Consider the following 27,631-nt stretch of genomic DNA (forward strand, 5'->3'; position numbering starts at 1 on the left):
ATTTGAACCTGCTGAAGGCAAGAACAGTTTGCCACACAGTTCCAAAGGTCTCCCACTTACCACAGTCGTCACAGCAAGCAAAATGATCGAACCCATTGGGAATCAGTACATTGTAGCCAGGCCAGTGTATTCTGCGAATGCTTTTGGGGAAGAACACAAGAAGAAGCAGAGGCATCACAAGACCTTTCTGGATCATCTCAAAGTGTGTTGTAGGTAAGATACTTTTTAAGGTACTGGTATGAGGAATAAGTGAGACACCTTCTCCTTAACTTCTCAAGCTCTCCTTTCTGGCTTTAGCCCATAGCCTCCAGAGTCTTTTTATCTTTGGTGTCCAAACCTCCTACTCCCTGTCAGAGCTGGAAAGGGAATCTCTAAAATGAACATCGTCTCAGCTCTCAACCCCAACTTCCCTATCAAAGGACTAATAAATGAGGGCGGAGGGAAATTCTCCACTGAAACATTGTAAAATCCAAGCTGAGGATGACACATAAGCTCTATTATGGCCAAAGAGAATCAGCATGTTTTGAAACAAAGAGAGAAAGAAAGAGAGAGAGAGAGAGGGAGGGAGGGAGGGAGGAAAGAAGGAAGGAAGGAAGGAAGGAAGGGAGAAAGAAAGAAGAAAGAAAGAAAGAATGAAAGAAAGAAAGAAAGAAAGAAAGAAAAGGAAAGGAAAGAAGGAAAGAAAGGAAGAAAATCCTTTGGTAGTGACCAGGAGGCAGTCCATATGGATAAGCAGGCAAATGTTAGTGGGAAAGGTAGTGAACGTGGTCGTTCATTCTTGAATATGGTATCCCCTTTATCAATTTTCCTCTACAATTAGGTCCCAGTGTTAAAATTTGATAATAATTAACTGAGTATGGTTTTCAATGTTTTCAGCTGTTCCACACAAAAGGCCAAGAGAATCGCCCTGTCTTTGTTCCCCATAGCATCTTGGTTACCAGCCTACCGGATAAAGGAATGGCTACTCAGTGACATTGTTTCCGGAATCAGCACAGGGCTGGTAGCTGTACTGCAAGGTAACTTTTTTAAATTGAGATGTGGGGCGCCTGGGTGGCTCAGTTGGTTAAGTGTCTGACTTCGGCTCAGGTCATGATCTCACGGTTTGTGAGTTCGAGCCCTGCATCAGGCTCTGTGCTGACAGCCCAGAGCCCGGAGCCTGCTTTGGATTCTATGTCTCCCTCTCTCTCTGCCCCTCCCCCTGCTCGTGCTCTGTCTCTCAAAAATAAATAAAATGTAAAAAATAAAAATAAAAAAAGATTAAAAAATAAAACTGAGATGTAATTGGGGTGCCTGGGTGGCTCAGTCGCTTAAATGTCCAGCTTGGCTCAGGTCATGACCTCACGGTTCATGAGTTCAAGCCCCACATTGGGCTGTGTTGCTGACCGCTCAGAGCCTGGAGCCTGCTTCGGATTCTGTGTCTCCCTCTCTCTCTGCCCCACCCCTGCTCACACTCTGTCTCTCTCTCTCTCTCTCTCCCTCACTCTCTCTCTCTCTCTCTCAACGGTGAATAAAAACATTTACAAAAAATAAAGTAACATTGACACGTAGTTCATATATCATAAAGGTCATCCTTTTAATGTATAAAATTCAATGTTCTTTGTGTATATTCACAAGGTTGTGCAACCATCATCATTATGCAATTCCAGAACGTTTTTATCACCAGCACCATCCCCAAACCTTCTTGTCCATTAGTAGTCACTTTCCATCCATCCATCCATCCATCTCCCTGGTAACAACTTTCTGTCTCTATTGATTTGCCGATTCTGGGCATTTCATATAAACAGAATCACAGAATTTTTTGTATCTGGCTTCTTCCACTTAACACAATGTTTTCAAGGTTCATCCAGGTGGTAGCATGTGAGGGTAATTCCCCTCTTTCCGTGATGACTGTCATCCTATGGTATGGGTATACCACATTTGTTTATCCATTCATCAGTTGATGGACATTTGGGTTGTTTTCATTTTTTGGCTATTATGAATAATGTTGTTATGAACAGTTGTGTGCCAGTTTTTGTGTGAACCTGTGTTTCAATTCTTTTCGGTATATCCCTAGGAGAGTAATTGCTGCCACATGGTAACCCACTAGCCACATACAAGGGTTCAAATTTCTCCACAGCCTTGTGGACACTAGCTAGTATCTGCCTTTCTTGTTTTAGCTATCCGAGTGAGTCTGAAGTGGTATCTCATTTACTTTTGATTTTGATTTCCCTGACGGCTAATGATGTCGAACATCTTTACATGGGCTTACTGGCAATTTGTATATCCGTGGAGAAATGAATCTTCTACACATTTTAAAATTAGGTTATTTTTTGTATTGTTGAGTTGCAAGAGCTATTTATATATTCTGGATACTAGACTCTTATCCAAGATATGGCTTGCAAATAATTTCTCCCATTCTGTGGATTGTCATTTCACTTTCTTGATGGTATCCTTTGAAGCACACATTTAATTTTGACAGAGCTCAATTTTATCTGTTTTCAATTTGTTGCTCACACTGTAGGTGTCATTTATAAGAAAACCATTGCCTCATCCAAGGTTAAGAAGACTTACGCCTATATTTTCTTCTAAGAGTATTATAGTTTGAGCTCCTACATTTACATCTTCAATCACTTTGAGCTAATCAAGTAACTTATTTTTAAGTTTCAGTCTGAAACACTTGAAGGACTTAATGAAGACTTCCATGATTCCCCTTGCATGAAGTAAAGACCCTGATGCTTGTGTATTTACAGGTTTAGCATTTGCTCTGCTGGTCACCATCCCCCCAAGCTACGGACTGTATGCAGCCTTTTTCCCAGTTATAATCTACTTTTTCTTGGGCACTTCTAAACACATATCTGTGGGTAAGTGAATTCTTCGGCTAATTAATGCTCACACTGCTTTTTCTTTGTTGACTCCATTAGCCACGCACTGGATTAATTTCAAATTGTGCATAACCCAGGACGGCAGTCATGGTTTCTTGTAAGAATTGGGACTGGGGGCTGGGGAAGGAGGCCAGAGCTACAGGGAGCGGTCTTTTTATCCACTACATTATGGTTGAAAGATAATTGTGCCTTAGGGAGGCGTATATTGACTACAATGCATCCTCTGCTAATTAGGTCCATTTCCAGTTCTGAGTATGATGGTGGGAGCAGTAGTTGTGAGATTAACCCCGTCGGAGAGTACAGCTGCTCTGGAACTCTCTAATAGCTCAATGAGTAATGATTCATCAGCAGATGAGTATAAGGTGATGGTGGCTGCCACGGTTACAATCCTTTCTGGAATCATTCAGGTGAGCACTTTCTCGTGTGATCTGCCCTCCCCATGCTGCTTGCCTGGTGCACATCTTTCCGTTCTTTCTCCTTCCTGCCACCCCTCCACTCTTCCCTTTGGACTGTATCCCTCTTTCGGGAAATAAGAAGGGTCCCTCCCCCCAACCAGAAGCAGAAGAGAAGATCCACCTTGCAAAGATGAGTGAATGTAGGTCTAGAGAGAAGGAAAGGTGGAAACAGGGAGGCACCAGTGGTGAGGAGAGAAATGCTTAATGCAGTAAAATACCTGAAATTAATATAGTCACTAAACATAACTATACGCAAGTAATAGTGACACTGGCATCTTTGGAACTTTTCTCGTTCTAAGTCCTCAGGGACTGTAATCTAGCTGGAAGGGTTGGGGTTTAGCACTTTGAACTGTCCACATCAGACTTTCGGGAAAGCTGTAGAGGATTATGGAGGGGCTAAAGCCTCATTCATGCCCCTGACACCATTGCTAGGGAATAGTGAAAATGTCATGGATTCCTCAAGATGTTGCCTACGTTTATGATTAGTGATATTATTGGCTAAGGCCATTCTTTAAAGAAAAAAAAGTCAATTTAAACAAGGACATCAGCAGTGTGTCCAACTGACAGACAACATGGCCGGTTCTTTTAAATAACGTTTCTGCATCTAGTGCCTTTGCGTGCCCACAGATCTGGCTGCATTCCAAGACGCGAATGGAAAGGCCATCCAGATATCCAAAGGAAGGAGAATCTGTCCATTCATGTTACTGCAAAATACTGATGCTTTGGGGGAATTAACAACTGTGGCCCCTGGTTAAAAGCGAGCACTTCTGAGGTTTAATACACAGTTGTGTCCTTCCTATGAAAGTAACTTGTTGGAAGGAACATGAATGGATGATCACCCATGAATGCCATAGCAGCTAGAAAGTCACTTAAAATTACATGGGAAAATTTATGAGGGCTGATTCTAGATAAGCTTTTGCTATGGAAGGTATGTTGGGTGAGTCTTCTAAAGGTACGGCATCTTAAAAGGTGGAGCGGGGAGGAATAAGCCTGCTACTTCTTGGGATATACTAGACTCACACGCTATGTGAACACTATGTCATGATCGACCTTGCGGGTAGGATACGGGAAGGAAGGGGAGGGAGGCACCCTGAACCCGAGGTGTTCCAGGAGACAAGGACACCTGCTTCAAGACACAGGCATACAGGCTGAACCTTTACATTTTGAATGATTTCAGCGGCTGGCGCTTTAGTTTGTTGAGCTGTGCCGGTAATCTACACTAACAAAGGCCTTTGCCCTTCTCTTCCCAGTTGCTCATGGGAGTTCTGCAGATTGGGTTCGTGGTGATCTATCTATCGGAGTCCCTAATCAGTGGCTTCACCACAGCTGCTGCCGTGCACGTTTTGGTTTCTCAGCTCAAGTTTATGCTTCAGCTGAATGTTCCTGCACACACTGATCCATTTTCAATTTTCAAAGTGAGTAGTCCTTTGGCCTAAAAAGTATCGAAGTCTGTGAAATTTACTATCATGTGTCTGGGAGAACTTTCCGGTAATGCCTTCGTCGTGGGGCTTGCCTACAACTTCCAAGAAGTCAACGGGTGGTGATATTTAGTCACATTAGGAAAAAATTAGTGGCAAAGGGCAGAACACTGAATATCAACCACGTCTACCATCCGGTCAACGTGAACAAAGGAAATTAAGTACCAGTGCTCTGAGATTTGACTCTTAAGTATTATTTAAAAGAAAAACTTGAAGTGCCTTATTAAAGGCTTTCCTATTTTGTCCCAAGATTTAAAACTTTCCTCCAAATTTTATTTTGAAAGAAATGTGCTAATTGAACGTTAACGTTTCGCTGTTTCTCAAAGGCAGGTCTTGTTCTTTTAAAATTGAGGTTCTTCTGACTCTTCGATGCATCCGTGTTTATAAAGCAAAAGGACATTAGCCAAAGTGTAAATAGGGCAGTCGCTCTTTCTTCTACCTGAGGATGTACTGTAGAATGACCGTGTCCTTAGTGCTTCTGATTATTTAAAGCCCAATTTATTTTATTTTATTTTTTTGAGAGAGAGAGAGAGAGCAGAGGAGGGGCAGAGAAATAGGGAGAGAGAGAGAATCTTAAGCAGGCTCCCAGCTCAAGGTGGAACCCCACATAGGGCTCTATCTCACGACCATAGATCATGAACTGAGCGGAAATCAAGAGTTGGACACTTAACTGACTGTGCCACTCAGGTGCCTCTTAGCCCTTCTGATTTTATTTAAGTTCTCTCTTTTTGTCTTGCTGAGTCTAGCTAAATGCTTACCTGTTTTATTTATCTTTTCCAAAAAATCAGCTTTTGGTTACATCGATCTTTTCTATTGTCCTTTTAGTTCTATTTCATTTATTTCCATTCCGATCTTTGTTATGTCCTTGCTTTGATTAACTTTGGGCTTATTAGTTGGGCTTATTAGTTATTGGGAGTTGAGACAGAATTTGCTCCATATTGGAACCAACACTCTCTCACTCCCATTGAGAGCTATTCTAGAAGTGGAATGTTCGAGGAACAATTTGAGATCTATTTTGGGCCTGCTTGAGCTATATGGATCCCAAGGATATGGAATCCAAGTGGCCTCAAAAATTAAGATTATGCAGGGGCTCTTGGGTGGCTCAGTTGGTTAAGTGGCTCTTCATTTTGGCTCAGATCATGACCTCACGGTTCGTGAGTTCAAGCCCCAAGGCAGGCTGACAATGAGAAGCCTGCTTGGAATTCTCTGTCTCTCCCTCTCTCTCTCTGTCCCTCCCCTGCTCATGTGCACAGACACAAACTCTCTCTCCCTCTCAAAATAAATAAATAAAACTAAAAAAAAAATTAAGATTATGCACAATGCACAATTAGCTAGGAAACGAATTCCCAAAAGTGAGACAGATAGTAAACCAAGAAATGTGAAGGGCTTTGACCTTTAAAAAAAAAAAAAAAAGGCCGGGAATTAAGGAGACACATGCTAAGAAAACTTTTGGGGACCAGAGTTTATTCCCTGGATAGAGCAATGATGATGATTGTGGAATAATGGCCAACGAGACCGAAGAGCGGAGAGGCCAGTTGTTAAAAATGTGAAAATTTTGGACACCGGCCAAAAAGCTTCCCAGCAAAAATGCCAAAAGCATCCCTAAACCAGTGTGGTGCCAATACTATGCTAACCTACCTTTCTCCTACCTCCATGGTAGTAGCTACAATTACTGATTCATGGTTAACATGAGCAGAACAGAGGATTGCTATGCCATCTATGTCTGCCTTTTTGCCTCAATGTTTCTTGTAAATCTGTTTGGAAATAATCAAATGTTGCATCCACATTGTACGTTAATATAACACTTGGCCAGGGGGAAGCAAACCAATGAACAAACAAAAAGCTGGATCAGACCTATAAAGACAGAGAAGAAATTGATGGTTGCCAGAGGGGTGGGGCTGGGGGTTTGGGCGGAGTTGGTAAAGGGGAGAGGGAGATATAGTCGAGTTGTAAAATGAATGTGTCACGGAAATAAAGGCACAGCATAAGGAATGCAGTCAGTGATCTTGTAATAGAGTTGCATGGTGACAGATGGGAGCTATGCCTGTGATGTTCACAGCATAACGTCTGGAGAGGCCGAATCACTGTATTGTACACCTGAAACTAACATCGTGTGTCCACTGCACTCAAATTTTTAAAAAGTTCACAAAAAAGTAAGAATAAAAAAAGATTTTTAAAAAGAAAGAAAAAGTATAGCACTTGGCTGTCTTTCGCTTTTATGATTTTAGGTACTGAATTCCATATTCACACAAATAGAGAAGACTAACATTGCAGACCTTGTGACATCCTTGATTATTCTGCTGATTGTATTTGTGGTTAAGGAAATAAATCAGCGCTACAAAGCCAAACTTCCGGTGCCCATCCCAATTGAACTCATCATGGTAACTGATCATCTTCAGACTTTCTTCCAGAATTCATTAGTCTCCTGTTGTTCTGTTGAAAGCCCTTTGCCATTTGCAGATCAGGAGGTGTTAGTGGGACAGATGCCATCTCTGCATTTTCTGGGTGTAATCTTTAGTATGGCGTTCTCTTCATGCAGAATTAAATTACTTCCTTTTATGATTTTGGGTTCGTTCTCTCCATGTAAGACGTGGCCAGCTCAGAGAGCAAGGTCTCGGAGAGGGTGACAGACCCACGGGAATCAGAGCTGTGGTTCTTAACTCTGGTGACACATTAGAATTGCTTCAGGACTTTTGTAAAAAGTAGCAAAGCCTGGGCTTGAGATTCTTATCTAAGCAGACTGTTAGTCATTATCTCATATTTCTAACTTGGGCAATTTGCAACTTTGCAGACTGTGATCGCAACAGGTGTGTCCTATGGCTTTGACTTCAAAAACAGGTTTGAGGTGGCTGTGGTTGGGGAGATGGAAAGAGGGTAAGTGTGTCTTTTATGATCAGTCTCCAAGCACTGATTAGAGAGTGGGCAGTAGCTACGGAGGGCCGCAAGCTGAAATGCACTAATCCAGCTCAGAACCCTCCCTACCTCTTGGGAGGATGAGGAAGGCACGATACTCTCCTTCTAGGAAGGAGCCACAGAGGCTCTGCAGTTCTTAATGTCAGAAAGTCTGTCCTCGTGGAAGAATGCACACGCCAGATGAGCAGGGATTCCCACGCAGGTAAAAGTAGAACAAAGTAAAAAAATAGGAAAATCAAACCTGCTTTTCCTCCCAAAAAAGGAACCAAATGAAGCCAGATTTCCTTGTCCATAAATTACTATAAACAATATGTAGTATTTTGTTTGAGGTTACTGGGGCCAAGTTCCAACAGTTCAAAAGAGACACAGAAGGAATACCTGTGGCACATTGCTTGAGCAATCCAGATAGAGCACACTCTGTCCTTCCTCGTGATCAAATTCAAAACAAGGCCAGAGCAACAGTTAACGCTGCAGATCAGGACGGGAGGTCCAGTTCATGCCAGGACATTGAAAATGTATTGATTGCATTGCATTTATCGGATTGAGAAGAAGGATCCAGTTTTGGGCTTTCTTCTCTCTGCCCTCTGACCATAGCCTCAATGTCTTTTGATTTGGTTTCCAAGGACAAATTGTGTTCCTGTTAAAAAAAAAAAAAAAAAAAAAAAAAAAAAAGACTTCCCTCCCTCCCCATGCCTAAAGAGTTTTTGAGAATTCCAGAAATCAGCATTCACATGCTTAGTGGACTTTAAAATAACCATTTTTTTTAAAAAAAGCAAGTATGTGTATTTTAAAGCAAAAATATTTTTATCACCAGAGAGTCATCTGTTACACTTAATGAATTTCAAACACCACTTTTAATTTAAAAGATTTTTAAGCAGGAATTAGTCTGAAACTGAAAGACCATTTCTAGGGTTTCTCTTCACTCTGCAACTTGCAAGTGGTTATACTTTATTTAAAAGTTTTAGAAGACATGAATTACATAGACAGATGACAGCTAGCTAGCTAGATGACAGATAGATAGATGATAGATAATAGATGATAGGTAGGTAGGCAGATAGATGATAGATTAAAATTAAAATAGAATAGAATAGAATAAAATTAAAATAAAATAGAAAAATTAAAGAGGATCTTTTCATAAGGATTTGGGAAATAAAAGATAAACTTAAGAACACTTAGTTACAGGGGCGCCTGGGTGGCTCAGTTGGTTGGGCGTCCGACTTCAGCTCAGGTCACGATCTCGCAGTCTGTGAGTTCGAGCCCCACGTCAGGCTCTGGGCTGATGGCTCAGAGCCTGGAGCCTGCTTCTGATTCTGTGCCTCCCTCTCTCTCTGCCCCTCCCCCATTCATGCTCTGTCTCTCTCTGTCTCAAAAATAAACAAACGTTAAAAAAAAAAAAAAGAACACTTAGTTACAGTCTTAGAGACTTTTCTTAGTGAATAAACCTTGAATGTCGGTGGACCTCTCTCCACAGTGTTTGTGGGGTGGGGGAAGGAATAACTCGCATTTAGGGAGACAGTGTAGCCTGGTAGGCAAGCTCGGCTATTCTCGAGGCAAAGAGCCTCGGATTTACTTGAGTTATTTTTTGATCTTGGGCAAATAACTAAACTCTATGCCTCAGTGTCCTTGGCTGAAAACACAGGGCTAAAAATAGTAGCTCTCACATTGGCTTCTTGTAAGGATTAAGTGTGTTAATACAGGTGACATGCCTAGGTGCCTGGCCTAGAGTAAGCGCTCATACTGCATGACTACTAACTGTTGCTAATTTAGCACTTAAATTAGGTGCTGGGCTCTTTGCACTCCATTTTTTTCTGAGTGATAATTGAGTGGGCATTTAATTTTTTAAGTTTTTTTTTTAAGAGAAAGAGCGCATGCGTGAGCAGAGGAGGGGGCAGAGTGAGCGATAGAGAGAGAGAGAATCTTAAGCAGACTCCATGCTCAGTGCAGAGTCCAACTCAGGGCTTGACCCCATAACCCTGCGATCAAGGGTCAAAAGCTCGACTGACTAAGCCATCCAGGACCCCGAGAGGGCATTTTAAATTTCCGATGACTGCAAAAAGAATACACCTGGAAAACAATGATTATTAATTATTGCTCAGCTGCTGTTAATAAGTGTGACACCCCAGAAATGATTTTGTGAAGTCACACCCACTGACTGAAAGAAAGTCACACCCACTGACTGAAAGTGATCATTGAAGCAGTAAAGGAGACACACAGGACATATTCTGATTCCAGAGGGATCTTATAATAATAGCTAACAGGCACTTCGTACCTTACAGTGTGTAAATAGTATTCATGTTCTATTAGTATTCTAATAGTTCTAACAGTATTCATTATTTTATCTGACCCCCTCCCCAAATTATGAAGTAAATAAAACAAGCATTATTATCTTCCCTTTACAAATGAGGAAACTGGCTCAGGAAAGGGTACATAGCAGAGCCAGGAAATGAATCCAAGTTTTCAGACTGTAAATCTCCACCACACCACTCTGTCTAAGGTATTTAGAGGCCAGGACACAAGAATAATAGCAGACCTCTGGTTATTTTGGTATAAAACGCAAATCTTCATTGTATCATGGATTTGGGGTTTGTTTTGTAGAAAACAATATTCCAAGCTAACTTTCTGATTCATGGTAGCTGCAGAATTTGTGGTCATGGTACTTCTTCAAGATTAAAGCTGGGGCACCTGGGTGGTTCAGTCGGTTGAGCATCCAACTTCAGCTCATCTCGTGGCCATGATCTCATGGCTCGTGAGTTCAAGCCCTGCGTCAGTCTCTGTGCTGCCAGGTCAGAGCCTGGAGCCTACTTCGGATTATGTCTCTCTCTCTCTCTCTCTCTCTCTCTCTCTGCCCCTCCCCCGCTTGTACTCTGTCTCTTAAAAAATAAATGAATAAACATTAAAAAATTTCTTTAAAGATTAAGGTTGAAAGTATATTAGCACAGATACTCACAAAATATGAACAGCAAGCAGGAAATTGTCCAATGGATCCAATAAACCTACTTTCATTAAGATTTAGGTCAGAAACAGATGTTGACAGGAGTTGAGCATGTCAGTAAATCGGCGTTGACTTGGAGATACTTGTACCTTTTATAATACAATTAGTAAGTATCACTGAACTGTTCTAAATTCATGAGGTACAAACACAGACGGCTCTTCTCTGAGTTGAACGTTTCCCTGACCACTACGTCACTATAAATGCCCTTCTCCATCGGGGCTATAGCTGGCTCTAGCAGTTCTGTGGAACCTAGGGCAGAGTCCGAGGCCCATGTGTTTGCGAACAGCTTTCCATGAAAGGTATTGCTATCAATGGAGGGGAGATTTTCTCGCTTCCCTTGTCTTGAACTGTGTTCGTTCAAAGACCTTCATCCATGGATGGCTGTTGGAGGGATTACGGGTGATGCTTTTCAATCCAGCGTAACAATACCAGTGGGATCTAAGACATGTTGCATGAAGCTTAGAGGGATACAAGTGTACCTTATGGCGTGGCTATACTAGCAAAATATCAGATGCACCGTTATCATGAGACTGGATTGGTATTCTTGTATCAAAATCAAGCAGCATTGCTTTTCAACAGTAAGATAACAGATTCCAAAGTTTGTGGTGGTGCTAAATTCTTGCTGGCCACACTCCACAGTGAGACAAAAGTCAGCCTGGACTGCATTCATTCATTGATTCGCCAGACGATTATTGACGTACGCCATGATGTACGCCATGAAGAATGCTCAGTCCTGGTGATAGAATAATGAAGTAGTCATAGTCCTTGCTTTGTGTCGGGGTAGGGAGCTGGGGGGGGTGGGGGGTGGGAGGGAGGGATAAGGAAGGGAAGCATCCAGAGCTGGAGAAGCCTGGAGAATGTCAACTAACCCTGACCTTGGTGGTGAGGGAGGACTTTCTGGAAGGAGGGAGGGAGGGGGATGAAGGGAATGGTACGGGCAGAAGGAGCAGCAAATTCGAAGCTTCCAAGTTAAGAGTACAGGTGATGCCTTTGAGAAACAAACAAAAAATCTTGGTATTGCTGGAGAATAAATTCTGGGAAATGATAGCGATTGAGCAGGAGTTGGGGGGGAAGGGAGGGATGGGGGCCTTGCTAAAGAATTCGGGCTTTTCCTGAGGGTAAATGGATGCCACTGAAGGTTTATTAGTAGGTTGGTGACATTCAAACTCGGCTCAATTTCCTTTTCAGATTTCAGTCCCCCAGTGCACCCGACATGCAGATTTTCCAAGAGACCATCGGGGATAGCTTCGGCATCGCGATCGTTGGCTTTGTGGTGGCCTTCTCAGTGGCCAGCGTCTATTCCCTCAAGTATGATTACCCGATTGATGGCAATCAGGTAAGTTTACAACCTATGCTGGGGGTCCTTTGGCCACTGTGAGTAATATTCGACGGTGCCACCTCTAAAAAAGATTCTCCTCTTCATTCTCCTGCCAGGAGTTAATAGCCTTGGGATTGAGTAACATATTCAGTGGATCATTCAAAGGCTTTGCCGCGAGTACTGCCCTCTCCAGATCGGGGGTTCAGGAGAGCACTGGAGGCAAAACACAGGTATTTCAGGGTCTTTGCTGCCAGGGCCCCCCTGGCGATTGTGCCGGGGAAATCCAAGCCAGGGGAGAAGGCAATTCCATGATGAGCATCTTTTCGTCGTTAACAGATTGCTGGGCTTCTCTCTGCTATCATCGTTCTGATTGTCATTGTATCCATTGGATTTCTTCTGGAGCCACTACAAAAGGTAACGCCTGTCTGTGTTTGGGTACTCTCTCTCTGTCTCTCCGCTTTGTGGGAGGAATCCAAGACCCTGGTTCTTCAACTCTGGAAGCACAAACTGAATGGGAAAATGAGCTCGCTGCAGACTCTCAAGCACTCTTCCTAATCAATACTCGTGGGCCAAAAATACTTATTTTTTTCCACTGGCGGCATTTTATGAATGTTAGGAATGCAAAATGCCCCAGCTACCTTATCTACTCTACCCTCCGGCGTGTCTGTAGCCCCAAATATAACTAATGTTTGGACGGGAAGACACGCTGGCACCACTGCCTCCATGTGCATTGATGGGAGTGAAGATCTTCCTAAAGGCCCAGGTAGCTGGGGCCGCTATCAGCTTCCGGGAGTGGTGCTACCAGCCACACAACCCGCCCTTAGGGATCCGCCCTGCAGCTCCCGGAGTTAGTCTGGACTCCAAGCCCGGCACCGGGTGACTGCGGGATGGAAGCGAGTGCCACACACAGGCCTCCCATCCTCACCCTCATGCTCCTTCGTCCATCTCTGCTGTCATCTTTGAGGGTTTAGGTTCGTGCTTTGCAACCTGCGACAGCACCCAGATTTTTAAAAACAGCAGCGGGCCCTGGGAAACAGAGGATCTCTAGGAGACCGACAATGGTAAATGCGTTGCTCTTCGTGGTGGTCATATAATTTTGAGGTGCTCCACGGAGCCCTGGCGCTCAAGTCCTGTAGGCCTACTTTTCTCATCCTGGCCCTGGCACTTATTCTCTGTGTGCTTTGGGGCAAATTACTTAACCTCTCTGAACCTCAAGTGCTCCGTTTGTAAAATGGGGAGGGAAACAGTACCCGCGTCACAGAGTCACTGTGAAAACGAAATGAAATATTGTACATTAAGGACTTAGCCCGGGGCCTGGCACAGGGCAAGCAGGTAACGAATGGCAGCCATTATTATTGATATTATTACCGTCGTATTGTTGTTACTCTATAAACATTATATTACACTTCTGACTACAAAGGGCATAGAGGTAAGACACGGGCCCCCAGTGTTTATTGGTTGGTATCTAGGCCTTTTTCCTTGTTGGTTGGTGGCTGGAAAGTGACGATGTTCCCAGGTTTCTGGACAAACAGTGTGGTTGTGCCAAAGAGCCCCACTGGCCAAATCTGTCTTCAAGCATTGCAGAGTACTATCGGCCGAAAAGGTGCCTTCTCCACGAGCTAACTGATTTCCAAAGGAATCAAGAAGCCCCTCAAAGAAATAGAAGAATGTAGATCTCAATAGAAACAAGTGTGCATACAGCCCCCCTCCCCACTGAGAATTCTGCCTTACTGTGCTTTTCCCGTGGATATGCTTGGGCTCTACCTCACGCACATCGAGATAGAGAACCTCAAGAAGTAATTGCCATTTAAAATTCTCTCTCCCTCATGAATAAAGCACACCAAGGGCCTGAATCAAAGGTCCTGCTACAAAGGATCCACGTGACACATTCTGCCATTGTGCGTGCAACATCTGTTTGCTTGGAACAGCTGGCTTGCTTCTCCGTGTCATAGGAAATATGCCAGTAGCTAATGATAAATGTCTCTTGAGTGCTGATTAAGGATCAGCGGACTTCAAAGCCTTTCATCCGTGTTTAATGCTTTATATCAACTGCAGTATGGATGCCTGGTTCCCTCTAAGATTATCCCCCTTTTCCGTTCTATGGCTTCTCAGTGCTCTGTAATCTTTATTTTTTGAAAGGGCTCTGTTGTGTAGGGATCTCAATGAAAATTTTTCAAAAATTGTTTCTCCGTGGAATACTGACCAGGTGAGGGGGGAGAGCACGTTGTACAGAGTCCGGCAGACCCCTCGCCCGGCCACCACGGTGGTGACATCTTATGTAGCCACAGTACGTTACCAAAACCAGTACAAAACCATACTGCTAACTAGATCACAGGCTCTATTCGGTTTTCGCCATTTTTTTAACTGGCAATTTCCCTTTCATGCCACCAAGGCCATTATTTAGTGCCCTAAACAATGGCCTCTGTTCTCACAGTGAGTAAAATTAACCGGTTAGATATTAAGTTCTGAATGTTACTTGTGAAAATCAAAAAACACCCAGACCAGTCAAACTATCTTTGAGATGGGAAAATAAAAGCTGTCGGGGTCTTCTACACGCACTGCGCCGTGACAGCATAACAGCAGTCGATACACAAATGCCATCGTCCATTCAAAACGAACAGCTTGAATTGGGGGTGGGGGGTGGGTGTCAGGAGCATGTTCCTACCGTTGTGTTAAAATCCGAATAAGGAAGAGAGCATAATTGCCTAGTCTGCATTTTTTTTTCTACCAGAACTATCCTAATTCCTGCAAGACAAATGATTTCATTTTGGCACGTGGAGAAGCAGAAGCCCCAAGTGTTGCTGGGGTTAGAGGAGAGTTTACCACCCAGATCATTCTTCGTGAATCTACTAATCAAGTTGTATCAACATCAGGGTTTCTTTTTAAACATTTTTTTTTCAACGTTTATTTATTTTTTTGGGGGGGGGACAGAGAAAGAGCATGAACGGGGGAGGGGCAGAGAGAGAGGGAGACACAGAATCAGAAACAGGCTCCAGGCTCTAAGCCATCAGCCCAGAGCCTGACGCGGGGCTCGAACTCACGGACCGCGAGATCGTGACCTGGCTGAAGTCGGACGCTTAACCGACTGCGCCACCCAGGCGCCCCAACATCAGGGTTTCTTAAAAGAGGCCGTGTTAATGAGTGGTTAGGGCTGGCTAATATTGGGAAATATTAATTCATTAGCATATCCACTCACTCACCGAAGAAGTATCAAAACCCATCCTATATGCATTTGTTTACCAGTCCTGGCAGTCCCGGGGATATAGCAGGGAACAAGACAGACATGGCTCATGCTGTGCCAGAGAGGGTGCCTCAAATCTCAGCTAACCTCAGCTTCCTCTTAACAAATGGTTGAATGCTGATCATCAAAGGCTTGAATTACGATTCCAGGTGTGCCAAGCTTCCCAAGGTTTTTTGTTTTTTGTTTTTAACAAAAAGCAACCTGCCTCCCCATCACCAAACAGGTTATCTTTGGGAAAAAATTTTCAAGGTGTAGGTCTTAAGAGCTGCCTGGCTCTGTCCCAAAGGACAGGCTAGTAAGTGCTTTCATCCCATCCATAGCCTGCAGCCGACACTATGGTGGAGACAAAGCCATGACTGGGAACAGGTCAGAGTCTCAGACCTGGTGCATCTTGATGGCACTGTATACCGGAAAAGGGTGTGTTCTGTGATAGGCTTCGAGGCCCTTTAAAGGACACAACTTATCTACAGCCTTCACCTTTGCTTTGCATGGCTTCTTTGATTATCTTTCAGTACATCTGCTGTTCAATGTTTTTTTTTTTTTGCAGTCTGTCCTGGCAGCGTTAGCACTTGGGAACCTGAAGGGAATGCTGATGCAGTTCACAGAAATACGAAGACTGTGGCAAAAGGATAAATACGATTGTGTGAGTAGAGGCCACGACATTTGAAAGAGGGAGGAATCGGGACGCCGTCCTGATGCTGATGGGAAGTGCGTGTTCGTAGTGTAAGCTAAGTGCAATGTTGTTTGCCTACGTCTGTTCAAATATCTGAGCTTATTTCGCTTGCTGCTTTTAAACTGCATACGCTAACGATCATCCTCAGGGATTTTAATTTAAAAGAACGAGCCACTTGCAAGTAGGAAATGCCCATGAAACACTAGTACTCCTGTTCTTCATTAGATCACACGTTCGTTTCCAGAGGATCTGGGAGGAATTTAAATTCTGAACATTCCTCTTGGAAATACTCTAGTCTCCCCTCGCACTTGGCATGCCTTGCGAGGAGGAGAAGCAGAGTCCATAATTTTATCAGGATCAAAGTCTGGGGCATAAAAAGGTTGCTTACATCTCCTACGGTACTTAACAGGAATAAAGTAATCAGCTACACTTGGTTTACTTTAGTTCCTGATAGATAATTGTTGGGGATCTTAACACCCTTTGAGCAAGCTATGATTCTTGTACAGATAGTAGCCATTGATTAAAACAGCAGGCTACAAGTAAGAAATTAATTTGCTGCCCATTAGTTTGCTGACTGTAACCAACAGGTCCTGTTTCGACGGTGTTAGACTCAGTCCTTTCTTTGGCTCAGGGATGGGATTAGAAATGGACCCACTCTCTTCGGACTTGTAAAAATATTTGCATGCGTTTCTGCGGCTCCGAATGAACCCACAGAAATGACCTCTTGAGGCAGGTCTCTTGTCCTGTACATGTCCAGCCTCTGCTTTGACTTTAGAAGCTCATGCTTTCTCAGAGCTCCGGACCTAAGACACTGGACTTGAGTCGGACTAAACTGTGCTGCATGCGTTGTCTTCTCTTTACAGCTGATATGGATCATGACCTTCATCTTTGCCATTGTCCTGGGACTCGGGTTGGGCCTGGCGGCCAGCGTGGCATTCCAGCTCCTGACCATTGTGTTCAGGACCCAGTTGTGAGTGTTTGTCGTGCTCTGCATCCTTGCAGACTTCAACCTGCCCTTGGAAGGGGAAAAATACTTGTCACTGATTAAGGGGAATGTAGTTTGGTTAACAGGCATGCTTATCTATCAAGATGGGGCAGTCTGTTCTTCCTCATGTTGCTCGCCTCAAGGTGACCCCAGAACGTCAGCCCAGGTCCCACCAGCTGTTGGCGGGCCAATGGCTTTGCCACAAATTCAAAGAAATCATATAAATCTAGGAGCCTGTTTGCCCAGCTGTAAACCAAAAGTCATTATCCTCTGAGCAGGTTTGATGTCTTTGCCCTAGCCTTGCTGGACATGGAAATGTGTTCCCACAAAGACTGTGGGATTCTCCACGTCTAGTGGAGGGCTGTTCCTCTTTAGGGGTTGCTAGATTGTGCTCCCACCTGAAAAACAGGGAGCCGGACTAGAGAACTTCTCCAAGTAGCCTCTTGTCTGAAAAGGACACAAAAGCTAGTTAGCATTCTTGATTCTTAACGTCCAGTCCAAACATCTTCCTGATTCTTACATCTCTGCCATACAGTGTCACCACCATGTGGTCACTCAGCCTGTGTTAGGTGACATGGTGTGACAGAGAAACAGGCTTCTTGGTTGCTTTAAGAGTTCTAGAACAGAAGGTGGTATAGTTAACGTTAATACCTGACTGATGGAACACGTTTATGTTGAAATGTTCCTGCACTCTCTTATTCATTTATGTTTTCACTCATTTCTTGGGGACCCATCAATCATAGAGACAAACCAAGTGGTCACAGGCAAAACATTATGCTTTACCACGTCCTTATCACTACAAATGGGTAACCCCATCTGTCTATTACACTGAATAACTGTGGTATTCAGGATCCAAACAGCAAAAGCATATGGAAGCACTTTGTAGAGTGGGAGGTGGTAAGTGGGAGGCCCTGTTCTAGGAGGCGTGGGAGGGCAACGAGTTGTTTGCCCTCCAGGGTGCCTAATGGCATGATGAATCCCCAGCCTTTTAAATTTTGAAAGTGAGCCGTCTTTGATAGGCTGGGAAAGGTCCCTGTTAACGAACACGCACGAGTGATTCACTTGGTGTTGATTTTCCCCTACAGTCCAAAATGTAGCACACTGGCGAATGTTGGAAGGAGCAACGTCTATAAGAATAAAAAAGATTACTCTGACGTAAGGAAGATTCATTTTTGACTTTGACTTGATGAAAGATATCAATATGAATCCAATGGGCATCATCTCATAGTACTTCTCTGCCTTACAGATGTATGAACCAGAAGGGGTGAAGATCTTCAGGTGTCCATCTCCCATCTACTTTGCAAACATTCATTTCTTTAAGCAGAAACTTATCGATGCTGTAAGGTTTGAAGTTGTTACATATATATATACTTTTTGTAACTCCACTGAATATCTAGGAGTGAAGTGTTTGTTCTGCCAACAGAGGGTTAATGATTTCACATATGTTGACGCCGGATTGTGTTAGTATTTTTCTGTCCCGTGTTCCAGAGCAGGTGAAACTACCTTGTAAGGGGCCCAGGCATATGTTGGGAAGTAAGGCCCTTTGGATGAGATTCAATACAGAGCCAACTTTTATCCAATTTTGCTATAGAATGAAAGGACGTATCACAGGATTTGGGGTTGCTGGGTTTTCGTAGAGAGTAACGTACAGATTTTCCTTAGGCACCAACTTCAGAAACAAGAGAGTACTTATTATTTGACTGTCATTGAAGATATTCAGGATAGCAAGTGAATATTTATGATCTAAATGGAAATGAGTAAATATAACTTACATGAATATTTAACACCAAAGGACAGCTGAATGTCCCTGATGGGCTGAAGAGAAGATGACAGAGAAGCAGCCTTTAAGGTTAAGAAACAAAAGACCAGCACTTATTCTCTAACCTGCCTTTTGGTCTGCTCTGTACTTTGCATAGAGCTTCTGCCTTAAGCCCTATTATTATTCATTTGGCATGCATTAAATATTTTCCTGCCCAGCTATTTTTTTTCAAAGATGCTATTATATTGCTCATATGGCTTTTTATATTGTCCTTTTCACTTAATCTTATCTTCCATCTAATTACATTTTTTTGTCAAGGATTTTTTTTATTACATAATGTGATTCTTCTTCCCTATGACTCTGGAGCTAAATATTGCCACAGAACACATTTACTTTGAAAAGGAGGAAACGAAGGTTGCCCTCAGATCTAATGCTAAAATTATAAAATCATAAAATGATAGATATCGTAAAATACAATCATATAAAGTTTAATAGAATCAAAATTACATAGAAGAAGTACTAATCAAGTGTCACCATATCCAACAAATAGAAAGTAAATAAAATCCCCTAAGGGTTGCATAAGCCAAACACACACACACAGATTTAAATAGAGTTTAGACCTACTGATGGATAATTTATAACAAACCCGGGCGGCACAGAGGTTTTTGCATGTTGATAACAGCACACAGCCTGAGCAGACCAGAGTCGGACACAATGTCATCACTGATGTTGTTTGAACCATTTTAAAATTTTATTACAAGTATCTTTATTACGTGCCCCAACCCCAACCCATCCCACTTACAGTTATTAGAATTCTGCGCTATAATATTCAGCAGTATAATATCCAGCACTCTTGTAACATAGCAATGGATTTTTCAGGTTGGCTTTAATCCACTACGAATTCTACGCAAGCGCAACAAAGCTTTGAAGAAAATCCGAAAACTGCAGAAAAAAGGCTTGCTGCAAGTGACACCAGTAAATGTCTTTTTTTTTTTATGGGAAAAAGTATTATATTTTATATTTAACAGCACGTGGGTTATCATTTCAGCTATGCACTGATTCCTGGAACCAACAGAACCTTAGCCCAGCATTGACTGTGCATGTATACACCTGACAATTTGACCAAATTAGAGCATTTTCTCAAAAACCTTCTAGGCCTCCTTAATTCTCCTAAGGGCTTCTTTAGTCCCGCGAGAATCAGATCTACTTCCTGGAAATGAAACCAGTAAGTTTCTTGACCACATTTCTGGGTGTTATAGCTGAAGGTATATAAAACGTAGTAGTTCAAGGTGTTGGCTCCATTTCTTTAAATGAAATGCTAGGTAACAAGGATGTCATATCTTTAAATGGCTTCTTTGAGGGTCTCCTTAAAACTTTTGTTTTCCTGGGAAAGTGTTTATTTTCCAGAGAAAAGGTCATTGCTTGACCTAACTTTGAATCTGTGCCTCAGAAACCCACTGGTTATTTTTGACATATGCACTGTTTTTCTTGGTCAGAGTTATCATGCATATTATTGTCTTCTCTCGCAGAAAGGAATTATATGTACCAATGATGGCTTTAAAGATTCCGACGAAGAGCTGGACAACAATCAGATAGAAGGACTGGATCAACCGATCAATACCACCGACCTGCCTTTCGAGATAGACTGGAATGCCGACCTCCCTCTCAACACTATGGTCCCTAAAATCAGCCTGCATAGCCTCATTCTCGACTTTTCAGCTGTGTCATTTCTTGACATTTCTTCAATGAGAGGTCTCAAAACGGTAATTTCTTTTTTCCTAATAAAAACAACCAATCACTGGCGCCTGGGTGGCTCAGTAAGTTAAGTGGCCGATTTCGGGGCTGGAACTCACGAGCCGCGAGATCATCTCACGGCTTGTGATTTTTTGGGGCTCTGTGCTGACAGCTCAGAGCCTGGAGCCTGCTTTGGATTCTCTCTCTCTCTCTCTCTCTCTGCCTCTCCCCCACCTGCACTCTATCTCTTTCTCTCTTTCAAAAATAAATAAACATCAAAAAAAAAACTTTTTTAAAAATGGGAAAAAAAGTCAGTAACCAAAGGTAAAAAGTTCTATTTGTAGAAAGATGCTCCTTTAGATAATACACACTTAAGTAGAAGTAAATCGTCAGGATTTACATCTCAGGATATTCCATGGAGAGGAAGGGAGTGGGGTGGGGCATGTTTAGTGAAGTCTTTCAAACAGCATTTCCCAGGAGAGTGGCATATAATTTTGAAGACAACCACACCTACATGTCTAATGTATGGCTGAAATTGTCAGTAGACACTCCTACCAAATTCTAGTTCTGCAGGACCTTCCGACCCTTGTGGGCACTGGATCTAAGTTGTCCTGAAATACAGAATATTTGAGAAGGTCTTGGACCAAAGTGGACTCGTGGATCCTCTCGTTTTTGTCTTTACCCATTATACACCAAAGGAACTTGAGTTGGCTGTATAAAATCTGCTCCCCGCCGCCCCCACCGCTCTGCCAAAAAAGTAGCTATGTGAAAGAAATGATGTCACATGTGATTTAAAAATAGGACTGGAACCTTCCAGTTGTACTCTGTTCTCTTTCCATGGTTCTGTCAGCATTTCAAAATAAATTAGTTTCCAAAGGAGATGCACAAACAGAAGTAAAGAAAATTTAAGAAATTCCACATTTACCACTCTTTTTCTTGTTTTTTTCCCAGAAATCTGCCTACATAAAAGCTGAGCTAAGATAAGATCTATGAAACATGGGTGAAATGGATACAAAATTAGAAAACGGAATCAATTTTGTTTCCCTCAAGCTTGAAAAAAAAAATCTTAACATCACAGAACTCTCACAACTGCTTGCCTTTTATTTTCTTTCTCCGTTTTTGTGTTTGCTTGTTTTAGCTTTCAAGGAGAAACCACACACACACACACACACACACACACACTCACACACACAATCCCAGCAGTTTAGCAGAAAGAACAGGGACTCTGTGTTGTGATTTTTTAAAGCCCTAATTGTTAACTCAGAACCTAGTAGAAGTTCAGTGTTCACTGATGATGACAATAATTTATTGATCATCTAAATGGATCAATAGTACAAGCGACTTTTCTTACCTTTATATGACCTTACATCACTACTGGGATTTATTCTTAGCCTAGAGACCTGGAAAACATAACGGTTCATTGGTGTTAGATACATCTAGTCACTGTGGGCAGGGACAATGATGTCATTAGGGCTTTGGTTTTTTCTAATTCTGTGTAGCTAGAAAACTCTGGCCAAGGTCATCCCATAAAAGAAACAGCTTTCAAGTTAAATCAGAGTTCATCTTGTGAGTTGAAGCAGAAGATTTCCCTGTTGTCCTTCCCCGCAAGAATGGTGATTTTTAACTTGTCCCTGAGGAGGAGAGTTCCTTCCTTCGGTTTTATTTCCTTCTGTCAGAGTCTCGTTTTTAACTTTAGTTTCTCTTTACACTATCGTCGTTTTTCAAAATGTAAAAGGTTCTTTAACCAACACATCACCCATAAGGTATAATTATGAGTTTTCTTTATATTTCTCGCAAGTAACGCTGTTCCCTAAGGAAGATCTATTTTCTTTCTAACAGCTTTTGCAAGAATTTATCAGGATCAACGTAGATGTGTATATTGTTGGAAGTGACGGTAAGTTGTTTGGTTTTTTTGTTCTGACAATCACTTCAGGCTCATGGCGAACTGTCAAGGTAGACAGCCTCTCCAAAGTATAGAGCTTGTTTATAGATCAAGAAGGAAATCCAACATGTAGCCAAACCAACAGAAATCCCCACAGAAATAGCCTCTTCATATTTTGGATGTATTGATATGTAATTAAATCCACTTTACAAGGTGAGGCCTATTTCAAATTTTTTTTTTCAACGTTTTATTATTTATTTTTGGGACAGAGAGAGACAGAGCTTGAATGGGGGAGGGGCAGAGAGAGAGGGAGACACAGAATCGGAAACAGGCTCCAGACTCCGAGCCATCAGCCCAGAGCCTGATGCGGGGCTCGAACTCCCGGACCTCGAGATCGTGACCTGGCTGAAGTTGGACGCTTAACCGACTGAGCCACCCAGGCGCCCCGGTGAGGCCTATTTCAATAGGCAGCAGAAGAGTGAAGATACAACCACTTTTAACCCTCATCTTCCTGAGAAAGCAGGCTTGCTTTCTCTCTTCCTCCCCTCCCCTGATTCCTCAGCCCATAATACAGTAGTTTGGGGGAAAGCATTTTAAGGAGAGGGGACAAGTGCCCGGGTCCCGAGGGAGGCATGAAATTGGCATCTTCTGTTTTTCCTCTCTACTGGCTCCTGCCCGTAAAATCTATATTCTAGTTTCGAGGCTTGCTTATAATTAAAAATACTCCGTTGAGCTCAGTAACCCTTTAATCTACTAAACAATTATACTCCTTCCGCATCATCACAGATCTCTTTGAAAGTGCCTTGTCCTGCTGCCTCAGCTGCCTGGCATCCCTCTCTTAGCCCTGAACTAAGATCATCACCTTCCTGCCCGTTGCGCACCACACAGTCCCATCCAGGCTCTGGAGACCACACTGTGCTCCTGTCTCCTCCCCCTGCAGGCACTACTAAGTCTTGCCAGTGTCGGAAGCTTGCCTGTGAACAGACTTGCCCACCTCCACGCCTTTGTAGCTTCCCTCCTCCATCTTTCTCCAAACCTGGGCATTCTTGGCAATGGTATCTGCTCTGTCAGGTTTTCCCAGACGCCCATCAAGAAGAAACCATCTTTCCTCTCTCTGAATTTCCATAGCACGTTTTCTGTACCTGTCTTGCTCGTTCAACAAAACCCCAGGGACCTACTATGCACGGGTCATGATTTGAAGAACCAAGAAAACGTTCAAGAAAAAACTCTGATCACTTTGTCTTTATTCTTCCACATCACTTTTCCGTTCATTACTATAGGTGTATATACAATTTCTATCTTCCTTGATGGTGAGTTTCATATGTCTGTCTAATTTATCTCTTCATCCTCCCCATTACCCAGCCAGGGCTCTGCACATAGTTCACATGAGGTAATCTTTGGTTGAGGGATCTGTACAAACAAGTGCTGGTTAGTGCCTACGGGAAGGGGGTTTCTCAAAGATAACTCGAGAGTTAATGCAGGGTGCCAAGGAAGGTGTTTTCTGATGGAACACAGCAGCTTTAAGGAAACAGACTATGGTAAGTAACAGGTCCAGCAATCCAGAACAAGAGCATGTCACTGGTCTATGAGCATATGTTCTATTTTGGCAGAACCCCAATTTTTTATAAGCCACACTCACTGTTCTCGTCATTAGCCAGGGAGAGAATCCACTAGGCTCCCAACTAGAGCAAAAACAGATTGCTTTTCTTCTGAGAAGTACTAAAAGCCTTCCTCATTTCAATCTTTTCCTTCATTCTTTTGACAATGGGGCATTCAATGTATACTTTTACCAGAAAGGTATCCTTTCGGGGCACCTGGGTGGCTCAGTGAGTTAAGCATCCAACTTCAGCTCGGGTTAAGATCTCACGGTCTGTGAGTTCGAGCCCCACGTTGGGCTCTGTGCTGACCGCTCAGAGCCTAGAGCCTGTTCTGGATTCTGTGTCTCCCTCTCTCTCTCCCTTTCTCTCTCTCAAAAATAAAGCTATAAATAAATAAATAAATAATAAAAAAGTATCCTTTTGTTCCAGAAAACACTAAACTAATGGCACACTGGTATCACACCATTGCAATCCCCAAACACCTAACCGAATACAAATGAACTGCACCTTGGCGAATGGAAATTCAAATCTGCCGTCTCAGGAAGAAGCCCGTGGCCACACAGGTGCTTCTTCCTGTGATTCTTCCTTTCCTATCTTTAGATGATTTCATCGAGAAGCTTGTACAGTGTGAATTTTTTGATGATGAAGTCAAGGACTCCATCTTCTTCTTAACAATCCATGATGCTGTTTTGCACATTCTGATGAAGAAGGATTACAGTGCTTCAAAGTTTAATTCCAGTCAGGTACCAGCTCTCTGGTGGTTTTCTTGTTTGTATAAAAAGCATCTGTGATTACATTTGCCTTTCTTTTTCGACCTTAAAAAAAAAAAAATGTTCCTAATCCATAATTCCATTCTGGTTTTCTCAGGAAAAACAACCGAAATCTGATTTTACCATAAATACAAATGGAGGATTACGTAATCGAGAATGTCAGGTAAGATTCTTCAAGTGTAGCTTTGTCTGGACAACAGAACAGCAAAGCTGAAAAGCAGTAAGGCCTCTTCCAGCATGCTGCAGAAAGTCCGGCACTAGTTTGAGCCCCTGTGCTTCTTCCCTAGAAAATGGAAACAATGCCAGTTTTCACAGGGACCTGGTTGGGGGGGGGGGGGTAGGAATAAACTCAGACAGGACAAAAAAGGATAGAAAATAATGATATTAGATCTCTTTTAGTGCAATATTGATCATATAGAGAGAGATCTCTTTGTTTTTAAAGTACTTACAACTAAAATCTTATTCTAGGCTTGGGGCAGAGAAAGGGATGCTGTTTCCACTTACAGATGAATTAGTGAGGGTGCTGAGAAGCCAATACCCACTTCCTGACTCCCAGATGCACCCAGGAAGTCCCTAGCACAGGGCCCAGTGCAGCAATGAAAGTGAGGTTCCTCTCCTTCCTTATTAGAAAGATTTGTCAAGTCACTTAACTGAATAGTTCTATTTCATTTTAGAACATTCATTTTAGAATATTCAATCCTTTAAGGAAATGTCTCCAGTTTGGTAAAACCAGAATCACAAGTCAAAATGGATATCTGCTCCAGGTCAGGTACCTGGTAGTTTACATTCAATATCTCATATCTTACAACAATACGCAAAGAAGATATCTTCATTTCATAAATGAGAAAATTAGGAAGGGCTCAGAGAGCTTAACTAATTTGCTTAAGGTCACACACCAAAGTGACAGCAACAGGATTTGAACCAAGATCTGTCTGATGCCAAGACCTGGGCTCTACTCACCAGGCCATACTGGCTCTATCCTTTGGTGAAAGACTAATGGAATTAGGGTCCTAAGAAAGAATCTAATGATTCTCTTCAAGTACGGGAGGTGGCTAGTGGTGTTTCTCTTATTTGAGCAAAGGATTAAGAAGAAAAGAAAAAAAGGAATTTACATTAGAAATGAAGAAGTATATTGCATAAGATAACCCGAGACCATTATTAAAAGTTATGTCAGGGGCGCCTGGGTGGCGCAGTCGGTTAAGCGTCCGACTTCAGCCAGGTCACAATCTCGTGGTCCGTGAGTTCGAGCCCCGCGTCGGGCTCTGGGCTGACAGCTCAGAGCCTGGAGCCTGTTTCCGATTCTGTGTCTCCCTCTCTCTCTGCCCCTCCCCCGTTCATGCTCTGTCTCTCTCTGTCCCAAAAATAAATAAACGTTGAAAAAAAAATTAAAAAAAAAAAAGTTATGTCAAATAGGGGCGCCTGGGTGGCTCAGTGGGGTAAGCATCCAAATCTCGATTTTGGTTCAGGTCATGACTTCGTGGTTCATGAAATTGAGCCCCACTTCAGGCTCTGTGCTGACAGCATGAAGTCTGCTTGAGATTCTCTCTTTGCCCCTCCCCTACTCACATGTGTGCTTTCTCTCTCTCTCTCTCAAAAAAAAAAAAAAAAAAAAAAAAATTATGTCAAATAGAAAAAGGTTCTATGAAAAAGCCATCCCAGGAGCTAGATAGGTCTCAGTGACAGCCCAGAGCCCAGCGTCCAAGAGCACCAGTCATATGTCTAACCAGCCATGTTTCTCATGGCTGCATTCTAGAGAAATCCACATGTGGCACTTTGCCTGAGCCCCCTGCAAGGAGAGCCTTACTAGAAATCCTCTCCCTAATGGCTGGATTCAGAATTGTTACCAAGTTTTACTTTTTATTTATTTATTTATCTTAATTTTTTTTTTCTATTTATTCAGTTTTGAGAGACAGAGAGAGACAGAGTGCGAGCAGGGGAGGGACAGAGAGTGAGAGCCAGAGAGGGTGGGGCGGTGGGGGGGACAGAATCTGAAGCAGGCTCCAGGCTCCGAGCTGTCAGCACAGAGTCTGGCGAGGGGCTCAAAGTCACAAACCATGGGATTATGACCTGAGCCAAAGTTGGCTGCTTAACTGACTGAGCCACCCAGGCACCCCAACCTGCAACCTGATCAAAGCTTCAGAACTATCTAGCAGAATGTGGTCAGTACCATCCTGTACCTGTTTCCCATATTAAAACTGACAAACAAAAAATTTAACACCAATTCCCTACCTCATCACTTAGAGGAAGATAAATAAGGTCATCAGTGGTGATTCACAAAAAAGCTGAAAGCCAGTACACATAGGCCCTTGGGGATTGTGTGGCCTCTGAAACAGTTGTGAAGGAAATACATTGCTACAGCCATTATATTGATGATTAAGTTAAATCAGGCCTTTGAAAGATACACATATCACAACATGGTATCCCATGGGTCTATATGAACCAAGTTGCAATGGAAGGTACATAATCATTAAAATTCAAGACGAGGGGCACCTGGGTAGCTCAGTCGGTTAAGTGTCCTACTTCAGCTCAGGTCATGATCTCACAGTTCATGGGTTCAAGCCCCACATCGGGCTCTGTACTGAAAGTTCGGAGCCTTGAGCCTGCTTCAGATTCTGTGTCTCCCTCTCTCCTTGCACCTCCCCCGATCACACTCTGTCTCTTTCAAAAATAAACAAAAAATTTTAAATTTTAAAAAATCAAGATGAAAAATTTGTCAATGACTCTGATAAATTCTAGGTCTTAATTTTAATAAAATGGACTGTAAATACAAGATAGGATTATTGAAAGGGATAGAAATTAACAAATCTTTTAAAACAAGAACTTTCTATCTTCTTCCAGGTACCAGTTGAAACAAAATTCTAATCAACACATAACTCGGAAGGACCCTCATCTGACTGTCACATAAAGAACAACCTTATACCCAGAAAGTTATTGATAAGTTCATACATTGTATGAGGAATATTTTTACTCAG

At 42.7% G+C, this 27,631-nt stretch overlaps 1 protein-coding gene across 1 annotated transcript; it reads left to right on the top strand.

Moving 5' to 3' along the window:
* Nucleotides 1–82: 82 nt before the first annotated feature.
* SLC26A3 (solute carrier family 26 member 3) lies at nt 83–27,631 on the top strand. The gene is made up of 20 exons (XM_047849546.1): nt 83–213; nt 877–1,016; nt 2,730–2,840; nt 3,096–3,268; nt 4,567–4,731; nt 7,023–7,175; nt 7,586–7,668; nt 11,888–12,035; nt 12,134–12,247; nt 12,354–12,431; nt 15,806–15,901; nt 16,795–16,901; nt 18,002–18,071; nt 18,163–18,255; nt 19,555–19,650; nt 20,205–20,438; nt 22,249–22,303; nt 24,490–24,632; nt 24,757–24,822; nt 27,498–27,631. The coding sequence occupies exons 1-20, from the start codon at nt 83–85 to the stop codon at nt 27,519–27,521; spliced, it is 2,280 nt and encodes a 759-aa protein (XP_047705502.1). The 3' UTR covers nt 27,522–27,631.

This window comes from Prionailurus viverrinus, chromosome A2 (assembly GCF_022837055.1).
Source record: "Prionailurus viverrinus isolate Anna chromosome A2, UM_Priviv_1.0, whole genome shotgun sequence".
Taxonomy (NCBI): Eukaryota; Metazoa; Chordata; class Mammalia; order Carnivora; family Felidae; genus Prionailurus; species Prionailurus viverrinus.